The sequence below is a fragment of the Polyodon spathula genome, chromosome 7, assembly GCF_017654505.1.
Source record: "Polyodon spathula isolate WHYD16114869_AA chromosome 7, ASM1765450v1, whole genome shotgun sequence".
Lineage (NCBI taxonomy): Eukaryota > Metazoa > Chordata > Actinopteri > Acipenseriformes > Polyodontidae > Polyodon > Polyodon spathula.
The window spans coordinates 31911291-31928287 of NC_054540.1; the positions used below are offsets into that span (position 1 = coordinate 31911291).

The 16997-nt window shown below is 39.5% G+C and overlaps 1 protein-coding gene across 1 annotated transcript in view; it reads left to right on the plus strand.

Moving 5' to 3' along the window:
- dusp16 (dual specificity phosphatase 16) overlaps positions 1-13645 on the plus strand; it is a 48192-nt gene extending 34547 nt beyond the window's left edge. Inside the window, exons 6-7 of the mRNA XM_041255294.1 lie at positions 8934-9057; positions 11870-13645. Coding sequence (XP_041111228.1) covers positions 8934-9057; positions 11870-13049 — 1304 coding nt within the window. The 3' untranslated portion in view covers positions 13050-13645. The remainder of the gene's footprint in view (positions 1-8933; positions 9058-11869) is intronic.
- The last annotated feature ends 3352 nt before the right edge of the window (positions 13646-16997 follow it).

Below are 16997 nucleotides of genomic sequence, written 5' to 3' on the forward strand. Positions count from 1 at the left end.
ATTTTGATGACGGTGCATGTATCTATTTGCTGTTTTTAAAAAAAAAAAAAAAAAAACTGTACACGTAATTTTATTATATTTCTGTGCATGTTCCGTGAAATGCAATACTTTACCTGCAACAGTGCCGTAAATTTTAAAGAATTTCTGTGATTTTCACAGGGCCTTAAGCATGACACGGCATCAGGCAACGTGAAACCCGGCAACCACAACAGCATTGAATATTGCTTGGCATGTAAAAAAAAAAAAAATACAAATAGGGGGGTCTGATCAGCATTTCCGATCTGTCCAAGCTGATGCTGTTAGTTAGAAATGCTGAACTTGTAAACCTTTCTCTTGGAATTCATCAGGAAGCCTGGTTTGTTTTTTCTCAGTGTCGTCTTGCTGCTTGTGTAGATGCTTTTGTTGTCTTTTTCTCCTGCAGTCAGTCACGTTGCTGTTTGTGTACTCGGGCAGTCATGTCTTTTGTTGGCGATTTTTTAATACACTCATCACTATACTGTACTCGAATTTAAGACGCAGACTATTTGAGAAGCAAAAAAATTGTTAAAGCGTGTCGTAGATTCGAGGAATATGGTACATTGTGTAATATGGATCATTTTTTAAAAAGCCTGCTTCTAAGACTGCCAGTGAGGAATGTGAGCATGGAAGTCATGTCAAAAGCGAAAAGTCAGAAATATGACGAAAAATTGGAGTTGGAGTTTACATATGTTGGATCCATGGCTAATATGCTACCGCAGAGTGTTATTTGTGGTGAAATACTTGCTTTTGACAGTATGCCATCATTTAGAAACCAAGCATCCTTCCCTGAAGGATAAACTAATTAATTTTTTTCCAGAATATGTTGGCAAATCTGAAAAAAGCAGGATGTCATTTTTCAAGCAAGCAGTGTGAATACTAAAGCTCTCCTCTCCTTGCATCCTACATGGTGGCTTTAAGGATAGCGAAAAGCGGTAAGACCCATACCATTGCTGAATCACTATAGCACCATGTGCTGCTGACATGGAAACCATTATTCTGGGATCTGATTCCGCGAGTAAATTAAGTTATATACCCCATTCAAATGATTCGGTTGCACGGCGCATTCATGAAGTGGCTGCTAACGTTTGTGAACAGCTTTACATGAAAGTGAAAAACAGTGATCGTTTTTGCTATCGAACTCGATGAGTCAACTGATGCGTCAGGGGCTGCACAGCTTTTAGCTTTTGTAAGATACATTTGCGACGGATCCGTGTAGGAGGATGTCATGTTTTGTCGTCCACTTTCAGGTTGAGCTACTGTGGAAAACATTAATTTTCTGAAGCAGTTAGAGGCTGGGCTGGACCTTGAGCGGTGCATTGGTGTATGTACTGATGGTGCCAGAGCTATGGCAGGAAAGAACAGTGGTCTTGTGACTCGAATTTGGCATGTTGCACGCAATGTTACTTGGACTCATTGTTCAATACATTGTGAAGCTTTAGCTGCTAAGAATATGCCAGCTCATCTTCACAAGATGGTTTTTGAGGGTGTAAAACTTCATCAAAGGTCGACTGACTAATGCACATTTGCTGAGCATTGCTGTTTCATACTGAAGCACAATGGCTTTCTCCTGGGAAGGTTTTGACACGTTTATTTGAGCTGAGACGAGAAGCAATGGTTTCCCTTTCAAGTATGAAATGTAACCATTACCTAATGGGATATAATCTCTAATAATCCGAATTACCTGAGCACTTGTATCCAAGCTGCTCCTTTAAGAGCCCTGTATGCGTCGGACGTCTTCTCCGCCCCCAGGATTACGAGGGACACATCAGGCTCAGCGCCATGTTCTCTTTCAGCCTTGCCTGAGGAAGGAGTGAGCTCTGACTTTGTCATAAATAGAGGTAAGTATTTTGAAATAATTTCACTTTTTAATGCGATAATTCTTTTTAGCTTAGGTTCTGATTAAGTCCCCTCTGTGGCCGTGTGCCCTGTGTGAAACCAGCAGCTCTCTCTGCCCCTCCCTGGGATTCAGTACCTTGTTGCGGCTAAGTTCACACTCTCTCTCCCTTGCTGCTCGGCTCTTCATGAGTCGATATTAACTTCTTGCTAGCGCCTTTTCATTATATATATATATATATATATATATATATATATATATATGAAAAGAATATATATATATATATATTTATATGGAAGAACCTGTCTCTCAGCCGTCTCCTCCTGGATGCACTCGCATCATCTTAAACTCAACTTTTGCAAATCAGACCTCCCTTTTCTTCTCCCTCTCTTCCACCCCCACCATTAGTCTCTCTATCTCTATTCCTCTTGAATCCACCACCCCCTCTTCCTCCTCAGTCACCAAGAACCTTGGTGTCACCCTTGACCCCTCCCTCTCAGCACATCTCTACTCTGGCATGATCCTGTCGTTTCTTCCTCTGCAACATATGCAGAATTTGCACCTTGCTCGCCAAGTACTCAACACAGCTCCTAATTCAGGCTCTGATACTGTCCCGCCTTGACTATGGCAGCTCCCTCCTGGCTGTCCTTCGTGCCTCTGCTACCCTTCCACTCCAGCTCATCCAAAACTCTGCTGCTCGCCTTGTCTTTTCCCTTCCTCGTTTCTCCCACACTACACCACTGCTCTGCTCCCTATCACTGCTCGCCTATCGCTGCCTTGACCTTTTATGCTCCCTTCTATGTTCAGACTATCATTTCTCCCTACACCCTCTCTTGTCCCCTCTGCTCCTCCACCACTGGCAGATTAGCTGTACGCTGCCCCCCACCCCTTTGCTACACCGATTTCAGATTCCGCTCCTCCTCCACCCTTGCCCCTCCGTGATGGAATGACCTAACCCCGGATATCAGGACTGCTCAGTCCCAGACCACTGGCACCTCCAAGATACCTGTTCAGGCAGCATCGATAAACCTGAACTCTCACCTATAATGGACTATGTCACCCAGTTGTACCAGCAATTGCCTCACCTTGTACTTGCACTGCTCCATATTTTTGCCATATTCTACTACTACTCTTAATTAGAACTGTTTTCTTATATTTGATTTTACTCTTATAGGTATCTGTATTCATGTTTTTGTAATTGCACTTATTTGAAATCGTTCTTCTCCATTTACAGTACTTGCGTGCTCTTAATGGAATTTACTCTTAGTCGAACTTAAATGTAATTATTTACTGTGTGCTTTTATTTTGATCTTATTTGAATTGGATCTTAATTTCTACTGATTTTATTTCTAATGTGATATTTTACAGTGTCGAACTTTGTATTGTGATATTTTGTGACAACTGTAAGTCGCCCTGGATAAGGATGTCAGCTAAGAAAATAATAATAATAATAATAAATCATAATAAATCCTAGTGTCTCTATGCTGTTGCTTTGTTTGCTTTGCTGAACTGACAGCGAAGGCTAATAGATTTTTTTCTAGTTAGCAGGCAACTGCAGGCCCTGTCTGTTCTACAGTGTATGCTTGCAGTTTGCCAGTGGCTTTCTCAGGTCTTTTATCTGCACGGCACTTGTCCTGGTATTATTCGGTACCAGTGACTCGCTCTGCCAGTACCAGTGACTTACTACAGTTGGTACCAGAGCCTGTACCAGTCACCTGATCTGTACCAAAATTTGTGCTCCAGTACCAGAGCTGGTACTAGTGACCTGGTCGGTACCAAAGTAGGTACTATCACCTTTTAATGGCACCAATTTTGTTACCAGTCACCTGGTTCATACGAGAATCAGTACCAGTGACACGGTTCGGTCCGGTTTGACACCAAGGCTGTTACGAGTGTTCCATTTTTTTCACAGTTTTCAGCAACAGTCAACTTACTGTCTGTTCTTGTGCACATATGTTGCATGGCTGAACTGTTTTTTCAACCTTGCATCATGCCTGGGTTTCACCTTTTGTGCTGGTTGCAAGAGAAACATTCCAGCAGAGGATAAGCACGACGATGCACCCACTGCCTAAGGTTTCCGCACTAATCCTGCTTTTCTCCCAAAAAGCATTTCTGATTTCCATAACCAGTCAGTGGAATTTGAGGCCTTGCATCCTCCTCCTTTTCAGTCTGACAGAGATAACGCTCTGTGCAGTTAGGACATTGGCATATTATATAAACGCACCCAGTGTTGGTGGTAATTTAGAGCAATTGTTTGATTGCTTCGGGTCGAAGTTCCACAGACAAGCCCTGTCTGGCTGTCGAGGTGGATTGTAGACCCTGTCAGGATTGCATATAATCTAGCCAACCTGCCCCCACCAGAAAAGATCACTGGTTATTCCACAAGAGGCCGTCCAACCTCTTAGGGTTTACAATTAGTTTTAAGGTAGTAGGGGGAACCAATCTCAGAGCAAATGGTGCATTTTTTGCACGGTTTAAGCATGTGCATCTGCTTGCAGTCTGACAAAATTCTCCATTAGTGCAGTGAAGGAGCTTTGTTTTAGCACTGCTCACAGCAAGGCAAGATCAACAAGAACGAAATTTGACTGAGCATCAAGGCCCCTGCAATACAAAACCTAGCTAAAAATGTGTATGGAATTGGTGACCACACATGTAGTTGTGTACAGTTGTAATAAGTCCTGATCCGGCCACATGTAAAAGACTGCTGTTAGGATTACATGTTAATATTCAATTTTCAGTGAAAATTGCATACAATGGGAGCTATCTACAATATTAAATACACTACAGCAAGCACATTGTCATATTTATTAGCACAATCTGAGAGCTAAATTTAGTGAATGGCTAAATTTAGTGAATGGCAGTTTTTTTTTTTTTTTTTTTTTTTTTTTTTTTTTTATAAAGTGAAGTAAGCAAGCTGCAGTACATTTCATTTAATTCCCAAAGTGTTTTTCTGTGTGCTCTGCTTTCACTTTAAAATTGACAATTTGAGAAATACAAACTTTTTTTTTTTTCCCTGCAACAGCTGACCCTGCTTTAGTACAAAACTGTCGCTACATTACTGTTTTTCATTATGGTAACATCTTAAATTACTGTGCCTGCTTCTTTGGCTGAGCTATTATCAGCTCATCTTCTAACTATGGAATCTTCTGCGCAGTTAAATCATGCTTAAACTCCTCGTGGTAAACAATGTAACTGAATCTGTTTTTTACCTGGGATATTTACAGCTGCTAAAGAAGATGCAACAGACTAAATAAACCTGTTTTGTTTTGATTCAGAACTTTTATTTAGGCGCTCTGATTTGACTGGCAAAAAAGATAATGTTAGGTTATTACCATAACCCTTGTTCCCAGGCTAGAGGCGTCTGTAGTGGGGGGAGATCCGAGGCGCAGATTGGAGTGGTGGCTCCATCCTGACAGTGTCTTCCGGCATTGTCTGGACACTCGCTCCAGCCGGTACCGATCTCAGACCCGGTGCACCTTGAGCGTATTTACCCAGGCTTGAATCGGACGTATTCTCAGCAGCCCTAGTGGAAGGATTCTCGAGGTGGCTGCCATCAGCCCCAACAATCTTTGATATATTTTTGACCTGTAGGAGAGCGTCCTGTCTAAATAGGGAGAGTGTGGCCTCCAGTACCGCGGAGGACGTTGGACCATGGATCTCATTCCTCCCTGGCTCGGGGAAGGAGACTCCGTTGGGGATAGGGCTGCTCTCCTGCGCTTAGTTCTATTGGAGAATTTTCTGCATGGAGAGCAGCCACTCAGCGCAGCCACGCTAGGAAAGCCTGAGGCTTGAGAGGGGTGCAAGGCCCGAGCTGTTTTGTTTTTTGTGTGTGTGTTTTTTTTTTTTGTTCGCTGTTGCCAATTCAATTGGCGTAGAGGATGACACCGACAGCCTACGGAGTCTTCTTACAGCACCACAACAGCTCTCAACGCGGTATGGCAAACTACATGAGGCATCGTGTAGTGAAAGAGAGTAATGGCCGCCTACCAATCTCAGAGGGGTCGAAACCAGCTCCATTCAGTAAACTGATGTGAGAATTAGGCAGGAGTACTCTCAATAACACTCAAAAGCATGATTCTACCATGGATGAGTTAAATTTGACAGTATTAAACCGACGAAATCAGCCAAATTCGGACAAAGAAAGCACAAAGCAATCTGTCACCTGTCTCAGTGAAGTGAGAGAGAAAATGATGATATGCTACTGTGAGGACGTCCCTCTTCAGCAGGAGGTGGGAGGGACTTCCCTGTCACAGCAGGGCCCTGATAGGGCAGCTTTTTTATATATGCTCAGTGATTGATTGGCGGTCAGAGAGGGCTCTTCCCATTCGGTAATGGTTGTCGTTCCGTTGAAAGGGAATGTTAGTTTATTGTAGTTCAGAAATAAAAATTTTCAGCTTGATATGGTAAACTTTTCACCTTCTTTTTTGTTAATTATTGCGCTTTTTGTTGCATTACAGACCCTTATTAAAAGGGCATTTTGTTAGTGGCATGTGTGTAACATAAACCTTAAGTGTATTTCTATTTTTCGCTGTTCTTGTTCCATCACCGTTGTTGCATGAAACTGGAGTTAATCTGTTGGTGTTTGTAATAAACCTAATATTTATACAATGACACGTCAGGCTTTCAGTTGACTATGCAACATCATGTCCTTTGAAAAATTTGTTTTTTTAAGGCAACAAGGGCTCAGCTGATATCCCATCATGCCTTTTTTTTTTTTTTTAAGGCATACAGCCTCCATACCTGAAACCCCAATATGACAAGCCCTATGGGTACATATTTTTAAAATCATAACAAGAGGAATACTTTTTTTTTTTTTTGTGCATATGTATAGCTCTTATTCAATATATCTAGGGCTTCTGTTTTTCTTTTTTTGTTAATTTAATTTCAGTGCTTATTTTTTTTTTTTTTTTAGCTATTTTCAAGTTTTATGTAAGTCTTTTTTTTTTTTTTTTGTATTTTATTTACTGTATGAAATTGTTTTTGGTTACTTTCCAAAATGCTTGACAGTACTTGCACACTTAAGTACCTTCTTACCTTTGTTGTCGTCCACAATGAAATCCTTATGGTCACAGGCACATTCTTATGGGGTTTTTGTGTGGGAAGTATTTTTTTACATTTTGCCACAATTTGCAATTCTGTTTTAAATCCTCTGTATCTTAACTGTAATACAGCTTTAAATCCTGCAAACAAGCCTCCATTCCTATTTGTAATCTCATTTTAAATCTTGCAAGTGGGGTCTCCAGAAAAATGTAGTAATGTGCTACTAACTCAGTAGAAAGGGTGGGTTTTTAAAGTATTCAGAACGATATGTACAAGTCAGGAAGGAGGGGCATTTTTTTGTAGTAGTAGTTTTTATATATATATATATGCGCATGCACGTGTGTGGTGGTCAGTGTGAATTGAGGAACCATTCCGGTGCTTATTGGCTATACACCAGTTAAATTTTTCTTGTATCAGGGGTGTTTATCAGAAGCCATAAATAAATAAATAAACCGCGCAATAGTGCGACAAAAGATTGACTGAATGGTACTAGAAAATTATCTGAATATTTTTTAATAAGTAGCCATCGCATATATAATTTTAGCCGTTGGATCGTGCCGGTTGTCTGCTTATTCTGAAAACCCTGCTCTTGGGCGTTATTCCGGGGCGTTTCTGTCGCAGACATTTTCAACGCTGCAGTTTGGGCCATGACTTCCTTTTACCAGATTCTACCTAATGAGTATCGTACATCAGCAGAATCCTGTTTTTAGGGACCTGAGTGTCAAGGGCAGCCACTCATTCTGCCTTTTAACCCACTTTTATTGTGTTCCACTTTGTCTTGGGGTAGTTACAATTTAACACAAGTTACAATAAGACAAACAATTTAATTGGTGTTAAATGCTGAGGTTGTTTGACTGTCCCTTTAAGTCATAATTAGTCTTGAATACAAAAGCTTCTACTACAGTGCTTCCCATCTATAATGCTATTGTCAGGAGCCAATCCTATTTATTTAGTGTAGCCCCGGTGTCACCCTCGCGTCGCTTTCGAGTCGCCTATAGCGTGAAATATACTTATCAGAAGTACAGGTTCTTTTAATTGACAAATCACTGAACATTTCAGCTTGCTGCATTGTGTCTGGTGTGTAGCGGCCTTAAGTGTTTCAATCTTGGCAGTCAGGTTTGGCTTGTCCAACTCCCTTAAGCTCTGTAACACAATAAAGTTGAACACTGCTGTCTGGATATTTCGCTGTGGTAAAGACACGTTTTGGAAAGACTCTGGTAGCTTAGAAATAATTTGTATACTGGCTTTAAATGTGTTTTTTCACAACCTAGTGTATATATACAGTACATGTTAATGGTGTAATCCCCAATATTTAAAGGTCCACTTTCCTCCTCTATTTACTTGAACGCACCCCCCACCCCCTCCCCTGTTTTAACTTGAAATTCCTAAAGCATTTTCTTAGGTTAAAAGGTCTCTTGAGAAGCCACACTAGAGAGCAGTCCTCTCCTCCATGTTCCACACCTGTTGGAGTCCCCAATGCTGCCTTTGCAGACAGAGTCCACCTCCAATTTGAACCCCACTTACACGCACTGTGCCAATTCCATCCTGCCTTTTACAGTTTTTACATGTTAATGGCATAGGTACAGCGTTCAGTCCTCTGAAAGGGACACTCCAGCACAGAGAGCATTGGAAATATTAGAAATTAAAAGAACTAAATTATAATGAGGGGCAGTGACATTTCTACTGAGCTATTAAAGATAGGAAAATGCATTACTAGGGCATTAAGAGAATCTAGTAACATGGTTTTATGCGCCATATCTACCTAACACAGTTTCCAGTCCAACACAGAAGAATTTTTAAAGCAGTACAACACTTGCCATATGTAATATTCAAAACAAAAACTTTTGTAATTCCTCACCAGTGTTTAAAAGGTTTTTTACTTCAATGAGTATTCAAACTATTGTGTAAGACCCCACGATAGGAATTGCCCAGTACAGAATTAGATTTTGGCTTTAGAGAGATTCCTCCAGCACTTTTGGCTTAAGAAAATGTATTGTGAAATACTTTGAGTCAAGAAGTTTTTTTTTCACTGTCTTTCCAGAAAAAGCTAAAGCATCAAATGCTCGCGTTTTGGTCCACTGCCTAGCTGGAATTTCCCGATCTGCTACAATTGCTATTGCCTACATCATGAAGAGAATGGACATGTCACTCGACGAAGCATACAGGTACACTGATATCATGCTGAGATTTTTATTATTTACCATATCAGGGGCCAACCTCAAAAAAGCAGTAAAACTGTCTGAAATATGTTTTTCTTAATACAAGATAAAAACGCAAATATAGGAAAGCGTAATGCTTTATAAAAATTTCCTAGAAATCTGCCTGTCCAGTTGCAGTGAAACTTCTTTAGAAGGATGTCTGTCCAAACGTCTGTATAAATGTATCTAGAGAACCCCATGTTCAGTTTTGTTTAAACTTGCTGAAGGACACCATTGTATTAATAGTAACATAATACAGGGGCTGTCTGTATTTCACACTTGCATGGGTGAAAGTGACTGATAATTTTAGCTGAAGCTCCTGGGGGGGGGACCAATCTTTTGGCTGGGGGCCACCTAGGCCCCCTGAAGCTCTAGGTCTGTACTTGCTCTGAGATGCATTCTGAGCCATTTTGGACCACTTTCAAAAGCCAATTTGAACTTGACTGTTGACAAAGAAATCAGAAATGACTTCACATACAACTTGCCATTTTACCAGATGGATCAACTGGATAAATCACACATGGGGCTTGTTAACGAACAAAGTTTTTTGTTTTTTTTTAATGTTACTCATCAAATGTTTAGAATGTATGCCAAATTCACAATTTAATTTTATAAAACCTGCATTTGAGAGAAGCCACCTTAACGAAAGTCTTCCACTCATGCACTGTCAGAATCTGGGGTATAGAGAGACACCCTGTCTATCTACCTGTACCTTCTCCGTATCTAAAAAATAGTTTAGACATTCTTTAGCACTGATAGTGTTAGACCATTGGTGTATATGGAGCCAAACTTTTTACATGGATATATGGTGGATGTAGGCAGAGTTGCAAGAAGTCACCAGAATTGGGACTCAACAAGAGTTGTCGAGTCTTTTGACTTGTTAAGCCGAGTCACCAATCTGGCTCGAGTCACTTCGAGTCATTAGTTCTGACAGTTCAAGACATCTTGATTTAATTAGGTTAGTTTTACACGAGATTAGCAATCTATGCATAAAAAATAAATTTAAAAATCTGTTAAATACAGAATTAGGATGCACAATAATGTGGTCATACTTTCCCCATTTATGTTCCTCATTAAGTCCACGGTTTCTGCTTTGTTTTAGTCTTTCCATGTGAGTGAATTTGATTCCTTGAACGATTTATAATCTGTTTATATGTTTAGTAATGAATGATACCACAAAATAAAGAACATATCTAATATTTCCTCACTTCTCAACATTGACATTCCCCCTTTATAATTTTGTTTGATGCATTAACCATATTTAAAGGAAATTTGGTGGCATTTAATTTCATGTTGAGATATTACTTCAAGGTTTTAACACATAGGAGATGGTAAAAAATAAATAAATAATAATAAAAAAATGTCTTTTGGAGTCCTAATGGCATAACAAAACATAATACTGTTCTGAAAGCACAAAAACAAATTCATTGTTTAAACTTTCTTCCCGGTCACGTCTTATACTTTAATATACATAAAACTTTAAGTTAAAGTACAAGACGTGACCAGAAAGAAAGAAAAGAAATGATTTAAGCTTTAGTTAGTCTTTAACTAAGACTTTAAACATAAAGCTGTAGTTTCACAGACCCTGATTAGCACTGACCTTGGACTACCAAATATTAGTTCAGGTAAACTTCAAAATGTTTGTAGTTTTTATTAGTTTGCATTAGCTTAACAATTGTGTACTGTAAACAGTGCTTTATTCAGAATTGGATTTAAAGGGAAATTTTAAAAACTACAAATTGCCAACTCCCTTAAGAGATATGGTGTCCATAAATAAATAGATAAAATACACACAACCATACATACATACATTAAAAAGAGAATAGTGACCACCAAATACTTCCCAAATTATTTACTTTTCAAACTTTCACTAGGCAAAATTTGACGACTTAGAAACGTTTTAGATGCATTCATTACCTTTTAGTTGTGTGCTAACAAAACCTGAAAAATAACTCCTAATCAAGCTTTTTCTGCCGTGTTTAATTTGGCCTGGCTTTTTTTTTTTGTTTGTTTTTTTTAAATATCAAATATAGACTAACTACTCATTTTGGGGAAAAATACCACTGTTGCATTGTGCCTGAGTTTTTGATTAATTCAGATTCTCATTTTAGCCATTGAAAAAAACAAAAAACTACAGGTATAAATTAGTGGCGGTTACCGGTGCTATGTTTTGAATGCAGTTTGTTCATATTGTCGCTTACAGTGCTGGCAGGATGCAGCCTGCTTGTTTCTCTCCAGGTCGACCTGTATAATTAATAAAAGTGAACTCCACCACTGCAGGTACTTTTAGTGTACTCTCCATGTTGTTTTTTTTTTTTCGTGTCTGTGACAAAACTCAAAAATCACTGTTTTCCTCAGGATTTTCTGTGATCAGAAATCTGTCTTTGCTTCCCACCAACACATTTTGATTCCAGGCCCCCTGCTACTTGTGATGTTATGATCACAGAATGTTGCTATAGGCTAGAAAGGTGTTTCTATTTCCTTAGCAATGATCTTAACAACCATGGCAGGAACCTTTTTATGTGCAAAATTACAAGATGACTGCATCTGTTAGAGAGGAGCTGCATGGATTTGAAAATCAAATACGTTTTTTGTTCATTTTATCATGAAGACAAAAATAGTCACGTCTTTTGAGCAGGGAGTCGATTTGAGTCTCTGCTTGCAGTTTTGTAATTACAGCTGTGGTGAAGTATGTTACTAACAAATGTGTTTATTTAGCCTGCTGTAGGATAGTTTAGAAGATACTGGTTTTACTGAATTATTTTTTTTCTTTTCATAGGTTCGTGAAGGAGAAGAGACCAACCATCTCCCCCAACTTCAACTTTCTAGGGCAGCTTTTGGATTTTGAGAAAAAGATCAAGAACCAGACAGGGCAGATGGGAAGCCTTTCTAAGTTGAAGCTGCTGCACCTGGATAAGGTCGGTGACCACAGCTCTGGGCAAGAAAGGATGCTTAGCGGAGGCAACACAATCTCGCACAGCCAAAACTTCTTATCTGAGAGCTTAGATCCCAGCCTAAGAGAACCCCTTACACTGCCCTGCACACTCGCCGATTCATTCATCTTTAACAGTGCAGAGGAGTGTTTGCTGGCACAAAGCCTGAACAGCCTCCACGTCTGTACAGAACAGCTCCAGGATAGCAACAAGTTGAAGCGCTCTTTTTCCTTGGATATTAAGTCATACGGGTCGGGCAGTAATGGAGTAGCCGGAGCGACGCACATCTTCTCCTCTTCAGAGGATAATGTGGAATACTACAAGCCATCCGTTTACGTGGAAGGCAGCAAGCCTTGCCAGTTCTCTCCTGTAGAAGAGGTCTCGGAACAGGTGACTCCTGAGAGGAGCCCCGACTCAGAACAGACAGTCACAGTTGATCCAAGCAATAGCGGCAACATCAACAGGCAGCCCAGCATTCCCAAGACCTCTCTCCCCACGCAGAGATCACACCTTTACACTCTGCAGAGGAGCGGCAGCATGGATGACAACCACAAAGCTGCCAACTTCCTGTTTGGCCTGTCCAGCAGCCAGCAGCACCTGCCTAAGTCAAGCTCGGGTGTGGGGCTGAAAGGTTGGCACTCAGACATCCTGGCACCCGCAGCTGCCTCCTCTCTGGCCGGTAGCTGGTACTTCTCTCCTGAGTCCTCTCGCTTCTACTCCATGTCAGCCATATTTGGAGGAGGGGCAGCAGGGGCTGGCTACTCTTCAGCCTACAGCTGTGGCCAGCTGCCCGTAACTGGCTTCGAGCAGGCTGGGGCGGTGCGCAGGCGACAGAAACATGGTGACCGGGGCAATTCACGGCGCAGCTGGCATGAAGAGAGCTCCTTCGAGAAGCAATTCAAGCGGCGAAGCTGTCAGATGGAGTTCGAGGAGAGCATGTCAGAGAGCCGATCCCCAGAGGAGCTGGGGAAAGTGGGCAGCCAGTCGAGTTTCTCCGGCAGTATGGAGATCATTGAAGTATCGTGAGAAGCAGAGCAGCATGAGGTAGTCCTGAGGAATGGGCTTTTAGAAAAGCCTAAAAGGGATTCTTCTGGTATGGCGAGACAATATTGGGATGGGGATTGGAGTGAAGATCACCCCAGTAAAGGTGACTGGTTGGTTGACTGTAAAACAAACAAAAATCAGCATATTTTCCACAATAAGTCATAAGTGCACTTTGCCCAAGACTGAGCCGTTTTTTTTCTCCTCTTTGCTTTCCTTGTTTGTTGCTTTTAGCACTACAGAGTCCATTTTGGCAAAACAGAAGGTTCTCACCCAGCTGTAATCTGAAGCTTGATTAAAACTGGACTTTGTAAATCATGACATCAATACTATATTGATCTGAAGTTTCTTTCTTTAGCTTACTTGCCAGGGTTGCTTAGAAGCAAAATACAGTACCTCAGATTCAAATTGAGAGGCTTGATTTTTTTTTTTCTTTTTTTTGGTGTGTTTTTTCCTTTTTACTGTATGTAGCTATTTGACAACTCAAATCTCAGGACTTGCTGTGTGAAACAAGAAGAAATAAAAGCAAAAGTGTATAGTAATACAGACACACATGATGAAAGAAACTCCTTGGGACGGTTACTGATGAGAAACCCTGGGACGGTTTCTAAACAATATATATATATATATATATATATATATATATATATATATATATATATTTTTTTTTTTTTTTTGTTGAAGTGCACTGTGGAGTAGACACATGCTGAAAGAATCAAGAACAGGTGACATGGAGGTTGTGGGCGCTTGCATTATTACGGACTCAGTGGGGAAAATTGCAAGTGTTTTTGTTTATTCAGGAAGAAAAGGTATGGATACACAAAACCTAGTCTATACAATGAATAGCCCAGCAGCTTCTCGAACCTGATTTACTATAAGATATATGTTTAATCGAAACCCATCTATCCACATCTTTTTATAACATTATTACTGCAGCAGGGAAATATAAAGCATTTGATTGCACTGTATCTCTCTCTCTTATATTCATATATATATATGTGCTCCCCCTTTATAACGCTGTAGTTGGGAGCCGTAGTTAAGAGAATCAGCTATTTGTGTTCTGCCTGATAATGAGACTTCTAGTGTTAGTCTAATGGCATTATGGAGCAAATGGGAGCAATGATCGTACCTCCTTGTAACCTTTTCCGCAGTATAAAGGGCTGCCTTATAAAGGGGGAGCACTGCATGTATGTATTTGTCTGTATAAAACCTAAAAATTATCATTTGCTTTGCTTAAGTACAACAATAATCATCTAATTGTGTTTATTAAAATATAACTTGAAATTTGCCATATTTTACAAATGAAAGATGACACTGATAACTGCCAACTAACATTCCCCATGGTGGAAAAGTGCAAGAAATGATCCTGTGAAGTCCTTGATTTCTTTTTTAATGGTCAAAAAGCTTCTAAACCCCAATTTAATCAGTAAAAACAAATGTACAGCATTGTGCAAGACATATTGATTTAGGTGATAATTTGGCCAGGGACTGCTAGTGTAAATTCCTGTTCAGTACCATTTTATTCTGTACCAATGGGAGATGGATTAAAAATGAACATATTTACCAGAATCTGCTGCTGCTGTGCCAACAGGTGGACTCAAGGTTCGTGTTGAATTTCACTTTTTATCTTGGAAAAAACAGCACGATATTGCACTTTTATAAAGCATCTTTCATGACAGCAGTTGGCCAAAGTGTTTTTTGTTTTTTAATTCATAACCAGCAGCAAATGAAGCAACATTTTACTCCCCTATACAGTTCTGAGCCACTGTGTTACCCACACGGGAGCCCATTATTTTATGTGCAACTGAAAGCAGCGGTACCATAAGCTTAAATGCAGGGAACTGATCGTTCACAGTAGCAGTGTTCACATAGCAACAGTAACTATACATCACCAAGAACACTGTTAGTGGGGCTATTCATAAGACACACGTTTTGACCCTCTCGTAAGATCCACTAATCAAATTGGGAGGAAGCTTGGTGTAACAATTACCTCCTTTTTGTTCAAGCCTCTCGATTGGTGTTTGGAAACATTCCAGAATTTGATGCAACTTTTGTTACAAGAAACTATCCCACATATGGTCAACATAGGGCACTGTGATCTGATATTTATTTGTTGGCTACCGCTTGTCCGGTTTATATAAAATTATACATGGGCATTGTGGTTATAATGGTTTAGCTGGATAGAAAGATTGAATGCAATTTAAAAATTTGTTTTGTACTAATTTAATAATAATAAATGGCAGTCTGGCAGTTGCATGAGCCTCTAATAATCCTTAATCCTTTCAACTAAAAAGTTAAATTCTTCTCTTGTATTGGTTTGCAGTGGTAAAGACAAAATAGTATTGTTAAAATTGAATCGGTGTGATTCACCCACGTGTTAACTTTTTCATGAGTTCTGCCATTAAGGGTTTTTTCTTTCTGTAGATGTTTTATGGTTATTTCTGTTCTAGTGACTGCTTTTCTTTCCTTTTGAGTTTGTCTGAAGCAAGTATTTTAAATTTATAGATATTGTATGATGACAATATCCAAGATTTTATGAAATTAGTCAATCAAATTTTCACAAACTGAATGCAGCCTAAGAAATGAAATGACAAACCATATTCATATCTTACCAATCGGTTTTAGCTGATAATCCTTAAATTCAGATGTATTTTGGTAGTAACTTCACTCTCCCAGTTTGTGTGACATTAACCACTCTGAAATTACAGCCATAATCTCACACTTTTTAGGAGATGATGCTTGAATGGAGTTCTGTTGCTGGTAGGTATCAATCAGGATCACTGGTCCAGAAGGATGATCTCCTTGAATTTGCTATTTTTCCACAGCAGCAGTGCAAAGTAACCAAATTACTATTCCAGTGGTATGCAAAATGTGGGACAAGCCCCTGTGGGGGAACGCGGAGAATCAGTAAGGGTTTTTTTTTTTTTTTTTTTAAAGGATAGAAAACTTTACTACATAAATGACAGCTAATCAGTCCCAAGTTCTTGCCTTTCAAATGAGCCATTGACAATTAGTGTAGGACTTCAGACCCAGAGAAATGATGTTTGAAGTGACGAGCGTGAGTGAAACTGCAGTGAACAAAGCCAAAATGTCTGCCACCGTGTATAGGGCGACAAGTGTAAGAAAAGCATTAATATTTATGGTTTTTTTTTCCCCAGATTTAATGTAAATCGCAAATTTGTCCTAAATTTAACACAAAAGTCCAGATTTAGCTAAATACATAAATGTTAAGCACATTCTTAAGTTTTAAAATTTGTACATTTTTTTTTTGGCAATGTATGCAGAAAGGCAGAGAAGCGGAGAGATTGGCTCTCGGAGTGTAAGGGCAACTCTGCAGCGTGCAATACCAATTCATGAAAGTATAAATTTAAAAACTTTTAAGAATGTGTTTTAACATTTATGTATTTAGCTAAATCTGGACATTTTGTGGTTAAATCTAGGGGGAAAAGCTATTAAGTTAAGTCCGGGGAAAGAAAAAAAAAACAACTGTTAAAATATAAAGTTAAGTTCGAACATTTTAGTATGTGTATCGGCGGGGGGACACAACAAAAATGTATGCTAAGAAAAGGGGCAGCATATAAAAAGTTTGCACACCACTGGACTATAGCCACCCTGTCAATTATATTAGATTTAGGAGGTTTGTATTTTATATATATTTTTAATAATAAATTCAATAACTATACTTCCATTTCATTTTAAGTAGGTGTGTTTTACTGAAGGGATAGAGGGCAGATATTTTTCAGGTAGTAGGGGGACCAGGAGCACACCTTCTAAACATACGTTAATTTCCTGTACAGTAACCTATACGCAGGTGATTACCGGAGAAAGGGTTTGTGTGTTGGGGTTTTTTTTTTTTTTTTGGTTTGTTTAGTTGTTGCATTTGTCAGTTGATTTTTAAAAACCACTAATTTAAATTAGAATAGACTGATGAGG